The sequence below is a fragment of the Cervus canadensis genome, chromosome 28 (genome assembly GCF_019320065.1).
Source record: "Cervus canadensis isolate Bull #8, Minnesota chromosome 28, ASM1932006v1, whole genome shotgun sequence".
NCBI lineage: Eukaryota > Metazoa > Chordata > Mammalia > Artiodactyla > Cervidae > Cervus > Cervus canadensis.
In genome coordinates this window covers 21,479,945-21,500,178 of record NC_057413.1, presented here as the reverse complement: position 1 = coordinate 21,500,178, position 20,234 = coordinate 21,479,945, and the positions used below count along the sequence as shown (strand labels likewise).

At 37.6% G+C, this 20,234-nt stretch overlaps 2 protein-coding genes across 2 annotated transcripts; one reads left to right on the top strand and one right to left on the bottom strand.

The window, feature by feature from the left end:
• The first annotated feature begins 2,117 nt into the window (after nucleotides 1–2,117).
• LOC122429421 (olfactory receptor 2J3-like) lies at nucleotides 2,118–3,053 on the top strand. The gene has a single exon (XM_043449717.1). It carries the CDS (start codon nucleotides 2,118–2,120, stop codon nucleotides 3,051–3,053), a length of 936 nt encoding a protein of 311 aa, XP_043305652.1.
• A 15,686-nt stretch (nucleotides 3,054–18,739) lies between these two features.
• Nucleotides 18,740–19,678, bottom strand: LOC122429420 (olfactory receptor 2B11-like). The gene has a single exon (XM_043449716.1). It carries the CDS (start codon nucleotides 19,676–19,678, stop codon nucleotides 18,740–18,742), a length of 939 nt encoding a protein of 312 aa, XP_043305651.1.
• Nucleotides 19,679–20,234: the final 556 nt, after the last annotated feature.

Genomic DNA, 20,234 nt, shown 5'->3' with positions numbered 1-20,234 from the left:
TTCCCATAGTGCTGTAACTAGTTGGCATTCCACCAACATGTAAGAGGGTTCGCCTTTTCTCCACACCCTCTCCAGCATTTATTGCTTGTAGACTTTTGGATAGCAGCCATCCTGACTGGCGTGTAATGGTACCTCATTGTGGTTTTGATTTGCATTTCTCTGATGATGAGGGATGTTGAGCATCTTTTCATGTGTTTGTTAGCCATCTGTATGTCTTCTTTGGAGAAATGTCTGTTTAGTTCCTTGGCCCATTTTTTGATTGGGTCATTTGTTTTTCTGGAATTGAGCTGCAGGAGTTGCTTGTATATTTTTGAGATTAATCCTTTGTCTGTTTCTTCATTTGCTATTATTTTCTCCCAATCTGAGGGCTGTCTTTTCACCTTACTTATAGTTTCCTTTGTTGTGCAAAAGCTTTTAAGTTTCATTAGGTCCCATTTGTTTATTTTTGCTTTTATTTCCAATATTCTGGGAGGTGGATCATAGAGGATCTTGCTGTGATTCATGTCGGAGAGTGTTTTGCCTATGGTTCTCCTCTAGGAGTTTTATAGTTTCTGGTCTTACATTTAGATCTTTAATCCATTTTGAGTTTATTTTTCACACCCTTCCTTACTTCTTTATCTTTCAATGACTTTATATCTTCCTTTTCCTAAAAATTTCTCCTTTCAAATCAGATATATTCATATGTTGTTTGGGAGGCATTTTATCACTGTTCTCCCCATCTATTTCACAGAGTCAAATCATGTGGACTCTAATTTTAAGTTTTGTGTGTAAGCTGATGTGTATGTTTCTTGTCTCTTTTTTTGGTATCTCTATTTAGGTTTCAGTTTAGAAATAAGCTGTGAGAGCAAGTGAACAAATAAGATGGAAAAGCTTTTCTATAGGAATATATAATTGAAGCTTAATGTTTTTCACACTCTATAAATGTCTTGAAATCATAAATAAATTTGATATCATTCATTATATCTTTTATTCTATATGTAAGATTATGAGGTTGTGATTATTGTTTTCTATAATCACATAAATGGAAATTATCTGAAAATGCTGAGAAGAAAATTAAATCTGTTTAAAGAAAAGATTATTTGCTTCATGGGGATTTTCTTCTTTCATTATGTTAGGAATTTTCAAGTTGCTATTTACCCTGATTTCATCCTTGGATGAGTGAGAAAAACCTAATAGTTAAGAAGTTATTTTTCTATAATAGGACAAACATTTGGATGAAATAAAAAAGTAAAGAAAAGCATTTAATTTACTTTCTGGAGGTTTTTATTCTGGTAAAATATAAAATTTGTAGAAAAGTTGTAAAATGGTACAGAAAACTGCTATTAACCTTTTAACCAGATTCAACAATAGTCTACACTCTGCCTGAAAAGATTTATTTTATCACCTATCCTCTCTCTCCTCTGTTTCTCTGTCTGTCATATCTGTATCTATGTATTTCTCATCTGTCTTCATTTCAAACTCTTTCTTGAATTTGATATTTTTAAAGAGTGCAGGTCAGCTATTTCACCCATCTTGTCTCCATGTGAGTTTATCTCATGCCTTTTCATTATTAGCATCAAGCTATGCATTTTTTGGCATGAACATGACTGAAGTGACACTATGCCCTGGTTCAGAGCATTGTATCAACAGTCACATGATCTTGGTTTGTAACATTAATGATGTTAACACTGATTATTTTGTTACGGTGGCCTACTAGGTTTTTCTGTTGTAAAGTCTACTACTTTACATTTTATAATTAACAAGTAACTTCTGGGGAGATATTTTAAACAATGTAAATGGCTCAACATTTCTTCATTCACTAGTTTTTAGCATATATTTAAGTTTTTCTAACGCCACCATTCCTTCTATATTTACTAGTTAGTATCCAGCTGATAGGAACAGACTTCTGTTCTCCACTATACATTTATTCTTTTTTAAGTTTATCACTATTAGCTTGTGGATTCTTATTTCTTTCAATTCGTTGGTACCACAGTTTCTCTTAATGCCCAAATTGTCTTACAACTGAGCAGTGGTATGCCCTTGAAACTGGTTTTTTAAATTTCCTGTGTCTCTGTGATTCTTGGAGTCTTTCCCTTCACTTTTAGGCTGTATGTAATTCTTTCCTCAGATAACAAGATATGAATGATGATGGGAAAAAGAATGCAACCTCTGAAGCCCAGTTTGTTCTATTGGGTTTTTCTGATTGGCCTCAGCTTGAGTTACTTCTTTTTGTGGTTATCTTGATGTTCTACCTGATGACATTGATAGGCAACCTGTTCATCATTATCTTGTCATACCTGGACTCCCATCTCCACACTCCCATGTACTTCTTCCTCTCAAATCTCTCTTTTCTGGATCTCTGCTACACCACCAGCTTCATCCCTCAGTTGCTGGTCAACCTCTGGGGCCCAGAAAAAACCATCTCTTACAATGGTTGTATGATTCAACTTTATTTTGTCCTCGCACTGGGATCTACAGAATGTGTACTACTGATGGTGATGTCCTATGACCGTTATGCAGCTGTGTGTAGACCCCTGCGTTACACTGTCCTCATGCACCCTCATTTCTGCCATCTGTTGGCTGTGGCTTGTTGGGTAAGTGGCTTCACCAACTCAGCCCTTCATTCCTTCTTTACATTTTTGGAACCCCTGTGTGGACATCGCCAAGTGGACCATTTCTTCTGTGAAGTTCCAGCACTGCTTCGACTGTCATGTGTTGATACCCGTGCTAATGAGCTGACCCTCATGGTCACGAGCTCCATTTTTGTTCTCATACCTCTCATGCTCATTCTCAGCTCCTATGGGGCCATTGCCTGGGCAGTGCTGAGGATGCAGTCAACAACTGGACTCCAGAAAGTCTTTGGGACGTGTGGAGCCCATCTTATGGTCGTATCCCTTTTTTTCATTCCAGCCATGTGCATATACCTCCAGCCACCATCAGGAAATTCTCAAGATCAGGGCAAGTTCATTGCCCTCTTCTATACTGTTGTCACACCTAGTCTCAACCCTCTAATCTACACCCTCAGAAACAAAGATGTAAGAGGGGCAGTAAAGAGATTAATGGGGAGAGTATGATCTGGTATACTTGTGACATTAATGACGAAATGGAGCATCTCTTCACCAATGGTTCTTCAACCTATCCACTCATCACTCTTTCATTCACTCAGTTAGCACTTTTTGAATGTGTACTCTCACAAGGACACAGAGTTTGTGGTTGCAGATATGATTAAACATAGTCTGCCTAAATAGTAATCACTCCTCAGTGGCAATAACAGCCATGTAAAATATGGATCAAATGTCAATATTAATTTTTTAGTGTACAAACCTAGTAAAATAAAGTATCATTTTCTCAATTGAAAATGAAGCATAGAATTTATTGTCAAAATTGATAAAACTCAGTTATAATTCTATGGGAAAATGCTATCCTTAATTAGAAAAGCTAGAATATGTCATTTAATTTCTTGCTTTTTAGGCAGAATTTGTCATAAAATTTGTCTTCTATCTTTGGTCTAATGAAAGACATTTTGAAACACTTTAAATATTTTTTCCAACATTGTTATCCTTTTTTGAATGCTAGTTAATACTAAGAGAAATCTTAGTCTGTAGTCTTTAACATAACATTATAGTTAGTCAGAAAAAACCTTTTTTGAGTTGTAGCAAGAAGTGCCCTCAGTAATGCAGCAGAAGTAAGCATCTCATATTTATCTTTTTCTTCAAGTCAGTGAGTAGTGTAAAGGAAGTAGAAATAAGTTGTAAAGCTGTGCTATCTAACTATAAAGTCATGGTCATCATAGACTAGGTATTGTTAGGTAAAGTAAGGGCATAGCACACCTGCATAAACTAAGAAGCAATAAAAAATATCTGAGGTGACCAAATACTAGGCTCTGAAAAGTGTGTTGATGAATCTGATGGGTATTTGAAAGAATTACTTGAAAACATATTTGAAAATGTTATGATAAAAGCTGTATGATATGTTAATTTTTTACTTTTAAGTTTGATATGATTTGAATATTTGTGGAAACATGTATATTATCAAGGGTGAAACAGATCACCAGCCCAGGTTGGATGCATGAGACAAGTGCTCGGGGCTGGTGCACTGGGAAGACCCAGAGGGATTGGGTGGAGAGGGAGGTGGGAGGGGGGTTCGGGATGGGGAATATATGTAAATCCATGGCTCATTCATGTCAATGTATGGCAAAAACCACTACAATATTGTAAAGTAATTAGCCTCCAACTAATAAAAATAAGTGGAAAAAAAAGAAAAAAGTTCACTATAAAAATCAACATATATTTTTCAAATAAAGAGATGCAATTTTATTTAAATAATAGTTTTGTTCTCTTATATTATTGATGCCACCTCCATATAAAATGAGTGTCCTAGGTATATAACTCTTTAAACTGCACCCATATTGAGCCCAAATGGAATAAGAAATAAAGTAAAATCTTGGCAACACCTGAGTTTTGTATGATAACTTAAATGTCAGTTTTACTTTAACACGGGTTCAATCCCTGAGTTGAGAAGAACCCTCGGAGAAGAAATGGCAACCCACGCCAGTATTCTTGCTTGAAAAATCCCACGGTCAGAAGAGCCTGGTGGGCTACAGGCCAAATGATCGCAAAGAGTCAGACATGACTGAGCGACTAAGCAAAAGCACAAGACAAAGTTTAGATATGATTCATTCAAATGCTTTTTCCTAAATTATTAAAATGAAAAGCACATCTGAAACCTTCCCCTCAATTTCCTGTGTGGCTTGCAGCTACATTGATTCTGATGTCTTTGTCTTCCCCTTTGTGTGTCTGTGATTCATTATCTCCAACAAGGCATAAAGAATGATACGGGGTATATACATTTGTCCTTAAGCTCCTTTCCAAGAAATGAAAAATCAATAATCATATCTATAAAAGAAGTTTTAGTAAATAATTGGGGCCACACAGAGTGAACCATTACAGAGCAAAAAATCTTTAAAACACTTGAAAGACATAGTTTAGTTCTTTGAACCATCTTGTGGAAATCTTACTGTTTGGGATACCTCATGTAATACCCAAGTCTCTGACTATGTAACTTAAAAAAAATTGAAATTTCTCATTTCTTCTTTTCCTTTTCTGTGTGAAAAGCATACATTTATCCTTTTGTATGTGTAGAATATTTTTCTTGGAATGCATAATTTTAGCATTTAAGCTTTTGAATCCTAGCCATGCTACTATTTTATTTAATTTGTAATCTAAAATAAAGATTAGTTTCAAAAAATTTTCTCAAAGATTACCACAGATACCATTGATTTTATTGCTTTGTAATTTTCAAACTACTTACATGAACCTTATGCAATTTTATAGCAGGCAAGATGTTCTTTCTCACTTTGTACATGAGAAAACAGAAGGGAAGAAGATATGTGACTTACTTAAGCTTAAACAACTTGTATGTGACAAGTCAAGTAATGAAAATAGATTTTTATTTGAGTTCCCTTGTTATGGTCAGGAACAACTAGAATGTCTGAGACCCCTGTCATTGTTAACCCCCACCCTCAAACCAATATTTGATAAATTGACATTTACACAGTACATGTGCGTTTGGGTCACAGGCAATTTTATTGAAGAACTACCAATGAAATCAGCCTTTTCTCAGCTAAGAATGGAAGTGAAATGCACTGAAGGACCTACTTCTTCTTTATCTCAGTAAATTTTTCCTCCCCATTGGGACCATATCTCCCAATCTTTGTCCACTTGTTCCTGTGCAGCATATTCCCCAAATGCATGCTCAATTATTTCTCTTAATATATCTCAGCAGGGTAGGTAAATGGCCATCAGATAGTTACAGAAACTAGCTCTGGCTTCCAGTCCAGATTTTCTCATTCTCTACTCTTTTTTTGGCCTCAGTGTCACATACTATATCTCTTTTTACGAACGTGATGCTGAAAGGTCACTGATTATCATATGCTATGACAACATCAATTAATTTTAAGAATAATAGAGTTTCAAGTACAAATTCACCATATTCCAATTATAACTCATCAACAATAAAACTTTATGGTCCAACTCTCACATCTGTAAAGAAGGCTGAATGCTGAAGAATTGATTCTTTCAAATTGTGGTGCTGCAGAAGACTCTTGGGAGTTCCTGGGACAGCAAGGAGGTCAAACTACCCAATCTTAAAGGAAATCAACCCTGAATATTCATTGGAAGGACTGATGCTGAAGCTGAAGCTCCAAAACATTGGTCACCTGATGCGAAGAGTCAATTCATTGGAAAGGACCCTGATGCTGGGAAAGATTGAGGGCAGGAGGAGAAGGGTGTGACAGAGGATGAGATGGTTGGATGAATCATTGACTCAATGGACATGAGTTTGAGCAAATTCTGCGAGATGGTGAAGGACAGGGAAGCCTGGCTTGCTGCAGTCCATGGGGTCACAAAGAGTTGAACACAACTGAGTGACTGAACAAGACAATATAACTTACAGAAAAGAAAAATAATATGAATTTGCCATAAGCTTTCACTAGATTTCACAATATTTGCCATTGGTGCTTTTTTGTTCTGTCTATAATAATATATTAATATGCAGTTAAATATTTTTCTGAAATATTATAATGTATGCCCATCTCTAACTGTACCTGAGAGTCTTTCCTAAAGATATAATCCAGTATAACAAATTAAATTTAGGTGTTATATCCTTAGTATCCCTTAATCCAGAACCATTTTTCAGTTTTTCTTTGCCTTTAATTAATTAAATATTTCTAAAGAATATAGGTCACTTATTTTATACAATATCTTTCAATGTATATTTGCCTAGTATTTATGCAGAATTAGGATATTCCATTTTTACAGTAAGATCCCACAGGGCCCACGATTTTTTAATTTATATTTTAATTTTTCCTCCTGCTTTATTGAGGTATCATTGACATACAACATGTATAGGTTCAAGTACATATTGTGATAATTTATACATGTATATATTGCAGATATTTACCAGAAAATAGTCAGTTTAACTTATCTATTCTCTCACCATATATTTTTTGTAGTAAGGCCATTTAAGATCTACTCTTTTGGCAAATTTCAAACATATAATGTGATATTGTTAATTACAGTTACCATGTGTAAATTAAATACCCAGAAAGTGTTATTTTAATGTTGATAGGTTGTATTCGTTGACCAACATTTTTTGTTTCTCCCAATCCCAGCCTCTAGCAAGCATTGTTTTACTATTTCTCTGAGTTTACCTTTTAAAAAAATTTTACATAAAATTGAGAGCATACAGTTCCTTCTGACTTATTTTACTTAGCATAATGCTCTCAAGGTCCATCTATATTTTTGCAAAAGGCAAGATTTCCTTCTTTCTCAAGGTTGAAGGATATTTCACGGTATGTAAAATATTGTTTATCCTTTCATCTTTTGATGGATTCTTAGGTTGTTTCCATGACTTAGTTTTGTGAGTAAAGCTGCTCTCTCTGTTTTTCTGTGCTAATCTTGCTAAAGGTTTGTCAGTTTTATCTTTTCAAAAAAACCAACTCTGAGTTTTGTTGGTCTCTTCTATTGCTTTTCTGGTGTCACTATTATTTATTTCTGCTCTGATCTTTGTTATTTTCTTTCATCTTTCTTTTTAAAAAAAGTTTATTTATTTTAATTGGAGGCTAATTACTTTACAATATTGTAGTGGTTTTGCCATACATTGACATGAATCAGCTATGGGTGTACATGTGTTCCCCATCCTGAATCCCCCTCCCACCTCCCTCCCCATCCCATCCCTCTGGTTCATCCCAGGGCACCAGCCCTGAGCACCCTGTCTCATGCATCTTTCATCTTTCTATTTGGGGCTTAGTATGTTTCTTTTTCTAGTTACTTGAGGTAAAGGTAGGTTGCTTGTTCGTAAATTTTACTTTCTTTTTATCCTTGTAATTTTACCTGTTAGTATTAGGATGCAAACTGCGTCCTACAAGTTTTGATATTTTGTATTTCCATCTTCATTTCTCTTAAGATATTTTTTGATTTTCCATTTGATTTTTTTTTTTTTTGATCAGTGGTTGTTCAGAAGTCTTTTGTTTAGTTTCCACTTGCTTGTGAAATTTCCAATTGTCATCCTGTTATTGATATCTGCTTTTATGCCTTTCCGATCAAAAAAGGTACTTGGTATGAATTCAGTCTTCTTTCATTTGCTGAGGCTTGTTTCATGACTTAACATATGTTGTATGCTGGCGAATAGTCTGTGTCCTCTTGAAAAGAATGTGTTCACTGCTGCTGTTGGATGGAATGTTCTATATCTTTGGTAGGTCCATTTAGTCTAAGGTAAAATTTAAGTCCTATGTCCTTAACAGATTTTCTTTTTGGATGATAGATCCATTCTCGAAAGTGGGGTATTAAAGTTTCCTACCCTTAGCATATCATTGTCTATTTCATCTTTTTTGATTCCCTTATGTTTGCTTAGTATATTTAAGTGTTCTGATGTTGGTTGGAAATCTACCACTGTTAAGTAAGCTTTCTGCTGCTTTCTCCCTCCCACCTCCTTCCTACCTCTTCCTGGGACTCCAATAATGCATCATTTCTCTTAATGGTATTCCATAATTCACATATGCTTTCTCTCTCTTTTTAAAGATGTACTATTATTATTATTTTTGAAAGTGCTGTATTTTCCTTGCTGTGTGTGGGCTTTCTCTAGTTGTGGTGAGTGAGGGCGACTTTTCCTTGTGGTGCACGGGCGTCTGATTGTAGTGCCTTCTCTTGTTGTGGAGCACAGGCTCCAGGCGTGTGGGCTTCAGATTTGCTGCGCGGGGGCTTAGTAGTCCTGGTGCACCAGCTTAGTTTATTCATGGCCTGTGGGAGCTTCCTGGACCAGGGTTCCAACCCGTGACTCCTGCATTGGCAGGTGGATTCTCAACCACTAGACCACGAGGGAAGTCCCTGCTTTTTCTCTCTTCTTAATTATTTTTCTTTTTGCCCTTGTATAATTTCAAATAAGATGTCTTATAAGTCACTAATTCTCCCATCTATTTGGTTCAGTCTGTTTTTGAAGTTGCTTACTGAATTCTTCAAGGTAGTCATTGTTACAGGATTTCTTTTTTATATTTTAATTTCTTTGCTGCACTTAAATTTGTTCTTATAATATTTTCCTAATTTTATTTAGCTGTGTCCCTCTGTTTTCTTGTACCTCACCAAAATTTTTTTAATTAGTTTATTTTTTATTGAAGGATAATTACCTTACAGAATTTTGCTGTTTTCTGTCAAATGTCAACATGAATCAGCCATAGGTATACATATATCCCCTCCTTTTTGAAACTCCCTCCCATCTCCCTCTCCATCCCACCACTCTAGGTTGTTACAGAGCCCCTGTTTGAGTTTCCTGAGCCATGCTTTTTAAAAAGGGATTATTTGAATTCTTTGTTAGACAGTTCATAGATCCACATTTCTTTAGATTAAGCATTGGGTTTTATTACTATCCTTTGGTGGTTTCATGCTTCCCTGATTATTCATGATATTTGTGGTCTTGGCTTGGTATCTGTTCATTTAAGAATGTAGGTACCTCTTCTAGTCCTTATAGACTGGCTTTGTCAGGCAAAGCCCTTCACTAGTCTACTTGTGCAGAGCATCTATATGGGCATTCTTGTGGCATCCATGATAAACTGCTATAGGAGTATTTTGGTGACCTAGTGCTGGGGTGCATCAAAAGCCTGGGAGAGCAGTCAATCTGGCACTGGGGCCCTCCAGCATCAGGAGTGAACAAGTGCCCTCTAGACACTGGTTTGTGGTCATTGATTGGATGTCTAAGAGCAGTTAAGATATCCTGGACTGTGGGAGTTTGCCAGTGAAGGAATATGCCAGAAGTCTGGGTTGTCCTGGCTCATCGGGAGCCTGATACTTAGGAGATGCAATGGCCATGGGAGCTGGTCAGGAACTTGATGCCATGGGCATTGGTTGGTGCTCTGTTTGGCTGGGAGCCTGGGTTCACAGGAGCCATTTCTGATCTTGGAGCCAATGAGCTTCCTCCAGCCAAGGGAGGCTTCTGGGACCACTGAGCTATTTCTGACTACTTGAGGTGGCTGGCACTCAGGTGGGTGGGAAATCTAGATTTACAGCACCATCTGAGAGCCTGCAGCTATCACTCATTAGCCTTATTATCAAGTATCCTTTATTAATTCTTCCAAGGAACAGTTATTGCTATTTTGCTTCACGGAATGGTGATTTTTAAAGTTCCATTATTCTTGTGCAGAAAAGGGAAGATTAGCCTACTGTTGGAGGGATTGTAAATTGGTACAGCCACTATGGAAAACAGGATGTGGAGGTTCCTCAAAAAATGAAAAACAAAAATGTCATATAATTCAGTAATTTCTCTTCTGGGTATTTACCTAAGGAAAACAAAAACACTAATTTGAAAAGATATATGTACACCAACGTTCATTGTGGTGTTACTAATAGCCAAGATATGGAAGCAATATAAGTGTCTATCAATAGAGGAGTAAAGATGTGCCACATATATACAGTGGAATACTACTCAGCAATAAAAAGTAATGAAATGTTGCCATTTACTTCAACATGAATAGGTCTAGAGCATATTATGTTACGTGAAATGAATTAGAAAGTGAAAGACAAGTACCATATGATCTCACTTACATGTGGAATATGAAAAACTTTAATTCTTGCTTTTATTTGGGAATTTAATGAGTTTTCTCCCTCTGTTCAGATTCATATTCCTTTAAAAATATGAATATACAAAGTTGAATAAATTAATGTATGCATTTTGATAAATTTGAACATATGGCTATGTATATGATACTGTCATCACAAACAACATAATATGTCACCTCCAAAAGACTTCCTGTGCTTCTTGCCTTTTTTGTTTGTTTGATTTTTGAGAAAAGCCCTGGTCATGAGTTTGTGTACTTTAAAATTTAAGAGGGCAGAAGCCTATCCTTGAGGGTGTCTTTTGTCACTATTGTTTTCTGTGTGGAAGACACAATTATGCAATGAGTTGTCTTTATAGGCCTAAAAGATAAAGAAGTAATCTGAACAGCTCTAAACAGTCTCTTTAGCTAAGTTTGTAACAAATCTTGTTGGGTCTTTCCCTCCAAACTAAGGTTGTCTTAACTAATAAAAATGATCAGAGATATTATGTAACATCACAGAAGGTTTATTTTCCTTGCTTTGTGTGTGTATATCCCTGTGTGTGTCAAATTTAAAATTATTTTATGGCAAATCATCCCCCAATCAAATATTAAAGTTGTTCTAGTAATTTTTCCAAATATATCAAATTTTTCTAAATATACCAAAGTCAATTTTTCTCAAGAACTGGACAAAGCACGAATGGTCATTTCTATTTAAAAAAATGGATCTGGGTTACAGCTGATTCTTGTCCAGGAAGTTCAGTTCAGTTCAGTTGCTCAGTCATGTCTGACTCTTTTTGACCCCATGGACTATAGCGTGCCAGGCTTCCCTGTCCATCACCAGCTCCCAAGCTTGCTCAAACTCATGTCCATTGAGTTGGTGATGCCATCCAACCATCTCATCCTCTGTCGTCCCCTTCTCCTCCTGCCTTCAATCGTCCTCAGCATCAGTGTCTTTTCCGAGGAGTCAGTTCTTCGTGTCACATGACCAAAGTATTGGAGCTTCAGCTTCAACATCAGTCCTTCCAATGAATACTCAGGACTGATTTCCTTTAGAATTGACTGGTTTGATCTTGCAGTTCAAGGTACTCTCAAGAGTCTTCTCCAACACCACAGTAAAAAAGCATCAGTTCTTCAGTGCTCAGCCTTTTTTATGGTCCAACTCTCACATCTATACCTGACTACTGGAAAAACCATAGCTTTGACTAGACAGACCTTTGTTGGCAAAGTAATGTATCTGCTTTTTAATATGCTGTCTAGATTTGTCATAGCTTTTCTTCCAAGGAGCAAGCTTCTTTTAATTTCATGGCTGCAGTCATCATCTGCAGTGATTTTGGAGCCCCCCAAGGATAGCCTCTCACTGTTTCCATTGTTTCCCTATCTATTTTCCATGAAGTGGTGGGACCAAATGCCATAATTTTAGTTTTTTGAATGTTGAAATGTTGAATTCTAGGCCAGATTTTTCACTCTCCTCTTTCACTTTCATCAAAAGGCTCCTTAATTTCTCTTTACTTTCTGCCATAAGGCTGTTGTCATCTGCATATCTGAGGTTATTGATATCTCTCCTGGCATTCTTGATCCCAGTTAGTGCTTTATCCAGCCTGGCATTTCTCATAATGTACTCTGCATATAAGTTAAATAAGCAGGGTGACAATATGCAGCCTTGATGTACTCCTTTCCCAATTTGTAACCAGTCTGTTGTTCCATGTCTGGTTCTAACTTGCTTCTTGATCTGCATACAGATTTCTCAGGAGGCAGGTAAGGTGACCACATGGTATTCCCATGTCTTTTAGAATTTTCCACAGTTTGTGATCCACACAGTGAAAGGCTTTGGTGTAGTCAATAAAGCAGAAGTAGATGTTTTTCTGGAACTCTCTTGCTTTTTCTATGATCCAATGAATGTTGGCAATTTGATCTCTGGTTCCTCTGCCTATTCTAAATCTAGCTTGAACATCTGGAAGTTCTTGGTTCACCTACTGTTGAAGCCTGGCTTGGAGAATTTTGAGCATTACTTTGCTAGCATGCGAGATGAGTGCAATTGTGCGGTAGTTTCCTTTGCCTTTTCTAAATCCAGCTTGAACATTTGAAAGTTCTTGGTTCGCCTACTGTTGATGCCTGGCTTGGAGAATTTTGAGCATTACTTTGCTAGCATATGAGATGAGTGCAATTGTGCAGTAGTTTGAACATTTTTTGACATTGCCTTTCTTTGGGATTGGAATGAAAACTACCTTTTCCAGTTCTGTGGCCACTGCTGAGTTTTCCAAATTTGTTGGCATGTTGAGTGAAGCACTTCCACAGCATCATCTTTTATGATTTGAAATCACTCAGCTGGAATTCTATCACCTCTACTAGCTTTGTTGGTAGGGCACTTCCTAAGACCCACTTGACTTTGTATTCCAGGATGTCTGGCTCTCGGTGAGTGATCACACCATTGTGGTTATCTGGGTCATAAAGATCTTTTTGGTATAGTTCTTCTGTGTATTCTTGCTACCTCATCTTAATATCTTCTGCTTCTATTAAGTCCATACTGTTTCTCTCCTTTATTGTGCCCAGCTTTGCATGAAATCTTCCCTTGGTATCTCAAATTTTCTTGAAGAGATTGCTAGTCTTTCCCATTCTATTGTTTTCCTCTATTTCTTTGTACTGATCACTGAGGAAGGCTTTCTTATCTCTCCTTGCTATTCTTTGAAACTCTGTATTCAGATGGGTCTATCTTTCATTTTCTCCTTTTTCTTTAACTTCTCTTCTTTTCTCAGCTGTTTTTAAGGCCTCCTCAGACAACCATTTTGCATTTCTCTTTCTTGGGGATGATTTTGATCACTCCTCCTATACAATGTCATAAACCTCCATCCATAGTTCTTCAGGCACTCTATCAGATCTAATCCCTTGAATCTATTTGTTCCTTTTACTGCATTATTGTAATGGATTTAATTTAGGTCATACTTGAATGGTCTAGTGGTTTTCCCTACTTTCTTCAATTTAAGTCTGAATTTTCCAATAAAGAGTTCACGGTCTGAGCCACAGTCAGCTCCTGGTCTTGTTTTTGCTGACTGTATAGAATTTCTCCATCTTTGGCTGCAATGAATATAATCAATCTGACTTCAATATTGACGATCTTGTGATGTCTATATGTAGAGTAGTCTCTTGTGTTGTTGGAAGAGGGTGTCTGCTATGACCAGTGTATTCTCTTGGCAAAACTCTCTTAGCCTTTGTCCTGCTTCATTTTATACTCCAAGGCCACTACTCTGTTACTGTTACTCTGGGTATCTCTTGACTTCCTATTTTTGCATTTTAGTCCCGTATGATGAAAGTACTTTTTTTTTTTGCTGTTAGTTCTCGAAGGTCTTGTAGGTCTTCATGGATCTGTTCAATGTCAGCTTCTTTAGATTGGTGTTTGGGCACAGACTTGGATTACTGTGACATTGAATAGTTTGCCTTGGAAATGAACAGAGATTATTCTGTCATTTTTTGAGATTGCACCCAAGTACTGCACTTTTGATTCTTCTGTGGTCTATAATGGCCACTTCATTTCTTCTAAGAGATTCTTGCCCACAGTAGTAGATATAGTGGTCATCTGGATTAAATTCACCCATTCCGGTTCATTTTAGTTCATTGATTCCTAAAATGTCAATTTTCACTCTTGCCATCTCCTGTTAACCACTTTCAATTTACCTTGATTCATAGACCTAACATTCCAGGTTCCTATGCAGTATTATTCATTACAGCATCAGACTTTACTTCCATCACCCATCACATTCACAATTGGGAGTTTTTTGTTGTTGTTGTTTGCTTTGCCTCCATCTCTTCATTCTTTCTGGAGCTATTTCTCCACTCTTCTGCAGTAGCATATTGGGCACCTACCGACCTGTGGAATTTATCTTTCAATATCATATCGTTTTGCCTTTCATACTGTTCATGGGGTTCTCAAGGCAAGAATACTGAATTACCGAGATGGTGGAGTAGAAGGACAAGTGCTCATCTTCTGCAAGAACTGCAAAATTGCAACTCATTGCTGAACAACCATTGACAGAAGAGTGTTGGATCCCACCAAAAAAAGATACCCCATGTCCAGGGGCAAAGGAGAAGCCCCAAGATGATGGTAGGAGGGGTGAAATTGCATTTAGAATCAAAACCCCATACCTGCCAGAGATGCTTGGAGGGCTCAAGTAAAACCTTGTTCACGAAAGCATATGATTTATCATCCAATAATTTACTTAAATCTTGATCTGCTAGACCAGAAGACATGCCAGAAAAGTCCAATTCTCTCTTGTTATTCTTACCTGTTAATTTTTCACTATACAACCTTATGTTGATTTCTCACCATATTAGTTAAACACCAAATAAATGTAAAATCCTTTAAGTTGCTTTAAAAATGTGAGGTTTTTCACAGAACTAGAACAAATAATTTCACAATTTGTATGGAAATACAAAAACTTGAATAGCCAAAGCAATCTTGAGGAAGAAGAATGGAACTGGGGGAATCAACCTGTCTGACTTCAGGCTCTACTACTGATAGGGTAACAGGCAGGAAGGCCAGGGGTCTCCAAATGGAGGAAAGAGGCTGCAAGTGCCAGACATTTTTATCTCTCTTAAATGGCAGGAAGAAACACACCAACAATATGTTTTTCCTTCTCTATACAAATTTAAAAGAAGGTTTCTCTTAAAATGCTGTGTTGCCATGACACCTGGTTTCACCTGAAGCTAACTACTCTCAAACCTTGAGTTAACCAATACATTTCTTTTTCTTATGGAAATGTTGTCTTAAGCTATGTTAATGTACCCCAGACTCTATCTTCAAGTTGGTTCTGCCAAATGGCCTAACTTACTTACTCAGATATTGTTCCCCTAATCTATGTAAACGAAACTATTTGCTGGTATTCTGCCCTTCTACAAGATTCAAGTCAATCATTTTATGGCCAGGGATGAATTATCTGGTGCCATTATAAATTTTATGACATTCCTTTCTTTTCATTAACAGACTGTGAGTGACTATATAACATATAGCTAAAGACAAGGAGGGGGGTACTCTTTTGCCCCTCTTCTGATGCCTATGTCAGAAGCTTTCTCTATCTCCTTTATACTTTAATAAAATTTTATTACACAAAAGCTCTGAGCGATCCAGCCTCATCTCTGGCCCTAGATTGAATTCGTCTCCTCCGGAGGTGAAGAACCCTGCATCTTATCATTCAGCAACAACCTTTCACTACAAAGCTACAGTCATTAAGACAGTATGGTACTGGCACAAAGACAGAAATATAGATCAATGGAACAAAATAGAAAGCCCAGAGATAAGTCCACGCACCTATGGACACCTTATCTTTGACAAAGGAAGCAAGAATATACAGTGGAGAAAAGGCAATCTCTTTAACAAGTGGTGCTGGGAAAACTGGTCAACCACTTGTAAAAGAATGAAACTAGAACACTTTCTAACACCATACACAGAAATAAACTCAAAATGGATTAAGGATCTAAACATAAGACCAGAAACTATAAAATACCTAGAGGAAAACATAGGAGAAACACGCTCTGACATAAATCACAGCAGGATCCTCTATGACCCACCTCCCAGAGTATTGGAAGTAAAAGCAAAAATAAACAAATGGGACCTAATTAAACTTAAAAGCTTCTGCACAACAAAGGAAACTATAAGCAAGGTGAAAAGACAGCCTTCAGAATGGCAGAAAATAATAACAAATGAAGCAACTGACAAAGAATTAATCTCAAAAATACACAAGCAACTCCTGCAGCTCAATAAATGACCCAATCAAAAAATGGGCCAAAGAACCAAACAGACATTTCTCCAAAGAAGACATACAAATGGCTAACAAACACATGAAAAGATGCTCAACATCACTCATTTTCAGAGAAATGCAAATGAAAACCACAATGAGGTACCGTTTCATGCCAGTCAGAATGGCTGCTATCCAAAAGTCTACAAACAATAAATGCTGGAGAGGGTGTGGAGAAAAGGGAACTCTCTTACACTGTTGGTGAGAATGCAAACTAGTACAGCCACTATGGAGAACAGTGTGGAGATTCCTTAAAAAACTGGAGATAGAACTGCCATATGACTCAGCAATCCCACTGCTGGGACATACACACCAAGGAAACCAGAATTGAAAGAGACACGTGTACCCCAATATTCCTCGCAGCACTGTTTATAATAGCCAGGACATGGAAGCAACCTAGATGTCCATGGGCAGATGAATGGATAAGAAAGCCATGGTACATATACACCATGGAATATTACTCAGCCATTAAAAAGAATACAGTTGAATCAGTTCTAATGAGGTGGATGAAACTGGAGCCTATTATATAGAGTGAAGTAAACCAGAAAGAAAAAAACCAATACAGTATACTAACACATATATATAGAATCTAGAAAGATGGTAATGATAACCCTGTATGAGACAGCAAAAGAGATGCACATGTATTGAACAGTCTTTCGGACTCTGTGGGAGAGGGCGAGGGTGGGATGATTTTGGAGAATGGCATTGAAACATGTATATATTCATATGTGAGATGAATCTCCAGTCCAGGTTCGATGCATGAGACAGGGAGCTCAGGGCTGGTGCACTGGGATGACCCAGAGGGATGGGATGGGGAGGAAGGTGGGAAGGGGGTTCAGGATGGGGAACACATGTACACCCATGGCAGATCCATGTCAATGTATGGCAGAACCACTACAATATTGTAAAGTAATTAGCCTCCAATTAAAATAAATAAATTTATATAAAAAACTCAAAGTAAATAAATAAAATAATATAAAAAATGTGAGGTTTTATGACAGAGTTTGAAATTGGATGTGAATCCTAGAACTAATTTTAATAGTTTCAACTTTTACTGATACAGATTCTAAGCATCAAAACTATACTCACATTGTTAATCAAGTTGCTTTCTAGTCTAGAAATACAAATTTTTTCTTTTTCATCCTGATTCTTGCACAGTTTCAAAAAACATTCCTGGCTATTCCCATTATGCATGAAAATGTTTCCATGTTATAGTTCATTATTAATATCACTTTCTTGTTCTCTCACTGATTCAGAAGGCTCATGTTTTTGATATGTATGAAGAACATTAAGAAATCCACACATTTTGTCCATATATTTTATTTATTTTAGCATTTAATGATATTTGGCTAAAAATACAAAACTTTGCAACATGTTTGTTAGAGTAACAATGTGTTGTTAAAGAATTAGTAGCAGATTCCATGGTGGCTCAGATGGTAAAATGTCTGCCTGCAGTGTGGGAGACCCGGGTTCGATCCCTGGGTTGGGAAGAACCCCTGGAGAAGGAAATGGCAACCCACTCCAGTACTCTTGCCTGGAAAATCCCACGAACAGAGGAGTCTGGTCCATGGGGTTGCAAACAGTCGGACACGACTGAGCAACTTCACTTTCTTTCTAGATAAATGGAAGTTGATAAACTTATGATACTCATAGTTGGCCTAAGGTGTAGAGAGCCTCACACTGAATGCACAGTGGCAGCAGGCTGACCACTTAGATGTGCCCAGTCTTGCAGAGAGTGATGAAATATTTCTTAGGTGCCATGGTCATAGGAAGTCCACTGATGAATGCTTGTCATGGTATTTTATGATTAACTTGAAATAAATAGTTTTTATTGTAATTCATAGTACATTTGTTTAATGTTTACAACTACTATTTCAGTATGTATCAACCAAAATAGAATGATTTTCTAATACATTTCCACAGAATGCCCTTACTGGTGAGTATTAGCCAAGAATTACCATTGTCTAGGAATATGAAGGGAGAAGGCAATGGCACCCCATTCCAGTACTCTTGCCTGGAAAATCCCACGGATGGAGGAGCCTGGTAGGCTGCTGTCCATGGAGTCGCTGAGTCGGACACGACTGAGTGACTTCACTTTCACTTTTCACTTTCCTGCATTGGAGAAGGAAATAGCAACCCATTCCAGTGTTCTTGCCTGGAGAATCCCAGGGACAGAGGAGCCTGTTGGGCTGCTGTCTATGGGGTAGCACAGAGTCGGAAACGACTGAAGCGACATAGCAGCAGCAGCAGGAATATGAGGAACTTGACATATTTTGCAAAAAGAACATCTAACATGATCTGTGAACATATGAGGCTACAGTGAGTTATTAAAGAAACCTTTATATAACCTACCTCAATGGTTAAATAATTTCATTTGATGTCTGCTAACTCACTTGCAAGTGAATACACTCCTCATGAGGTTGCCCAGTGCCCCCTTTACATCCTTATTCCTCAGAGTGTAGATGAAAGGGTTGAGTGTAGGAGTCACCACTCCATAGAAGAGAGCCATGAACTTGGGCTGGTCCCTTGAGATGGAGGAGGGGGGCTGAAGGTACATGCTAATGGCTGGGCCGTAAAATAAGAAAACTACTATGAGATGGGAGGAACATGTCCCAAAGGCTTTTTTCCTTCCCTCTGAAGATTTAATCTTAAATACAGCATGTCCAATGCAAGCATAGGAAATAAGAATTAAGCACAGTGGCACAGCTAAGAAAAAAATGCATACCACAGAGAGTGTGAGCTCATTAGTACCCTTTTCTCCGCAGGCAGTCTTTATCAGAACAGGAATCTCACATACCAAGTGGTCCAGGGTATTGTGACCACACAGTGGTAACTGTAATGTGACAGTGGCCTCTGAGACAGCATAGGTCATTCCACTCAGCCACACGGTGGCCACTAATAAGATACAGACGTGCTGATTCATGATGAGGGTGTAGTGTAGAGGCTTGCAGATGGCCAAGTAGCGATCAAAAGACATAACAGCCAAAAGCAGACATTCTGTGCCCCCCATTATGTGGAAGAAATAAAGCTGAACTGCACACCCCATATAGCTGATAGTCTTCTTAGATGTTCCCAGGTTAAAGAGTATCTGAGGGACAATGCTTGTGGTGTAGCACATGTCCAAAAAGGAGAGGTTGGTGAGGAAGAAATACATGGGGCTGTGCAGATGGGGGTCTAACTTGGACACCAGAAATATGGCTATGTTTCCCATCATGGCCATGGGGTATGTTATAAGCAGAATAATGAATACAGGAAGCTCGAGCCAAGGACGGTCAGCAAAGCCTAGTAGAATAAACTCTTCAGGATGGCTTTTGTTAATTAGTTCCATTATCTTCATTTTTGTTTCACCTATGGCAGGGAAGTGGCAGGGAAGGTAGAAATATTTTGAGAAATGACAAAACACAGTTATGCAGTGTGTGTAATTAGGTATCAAGTCATAGGAGATTGGATACAGTAACTTGGGAAGGGAGATAATTAAATTAATGTGACACCAGGTGACTTAATTAAAGTCACCAGGTGACTTTATTTTCATAACTACAAAATAAAGGCAACTACCTTAAACAAATAACCTTGCTGAAGGTCAATTTCCTACTCTGTTTAATAAATATGAGAGTAACTATGTCTTTGGGCTATGGTGAGGATTAAATAAGTGACTGTTGTTCTGATACTCCAAAGTAATGGTTTTCATACTTTGCTTGTGAAAATTTTAGCTGAAGAGACTGTTAACATGATTCCTATCTCCAGGTGTCTGATAGAGTAGATGTGGCATGGAGTCCAGGAGTCAGATGGGTCATTATCAGAAACACTGCTGCAGGACATTACTGAAATTTTGAGAAGATTAAAAGCATTGACGTAGTTATAGGAGACGACCAGACTGGAGACAA

What these genes read in the sequence shown, in the direction of transcription:
- LOC122429421 (XM_043449717.1), top strand. Translation starts at nt 2,118, where the DNA reads ATGAATGATGATGGGAAAAAGAATGCAACCTCTGAAGCCCAGTTTGTT.
- LOC122429420 (XM_043449716.1), bottom strand. Translation starts at nt 19,678, where the DNA reads ATGGAACTAATTAACAAAAGCCATCCTGAAGAGTTTATTCTACTAGGC.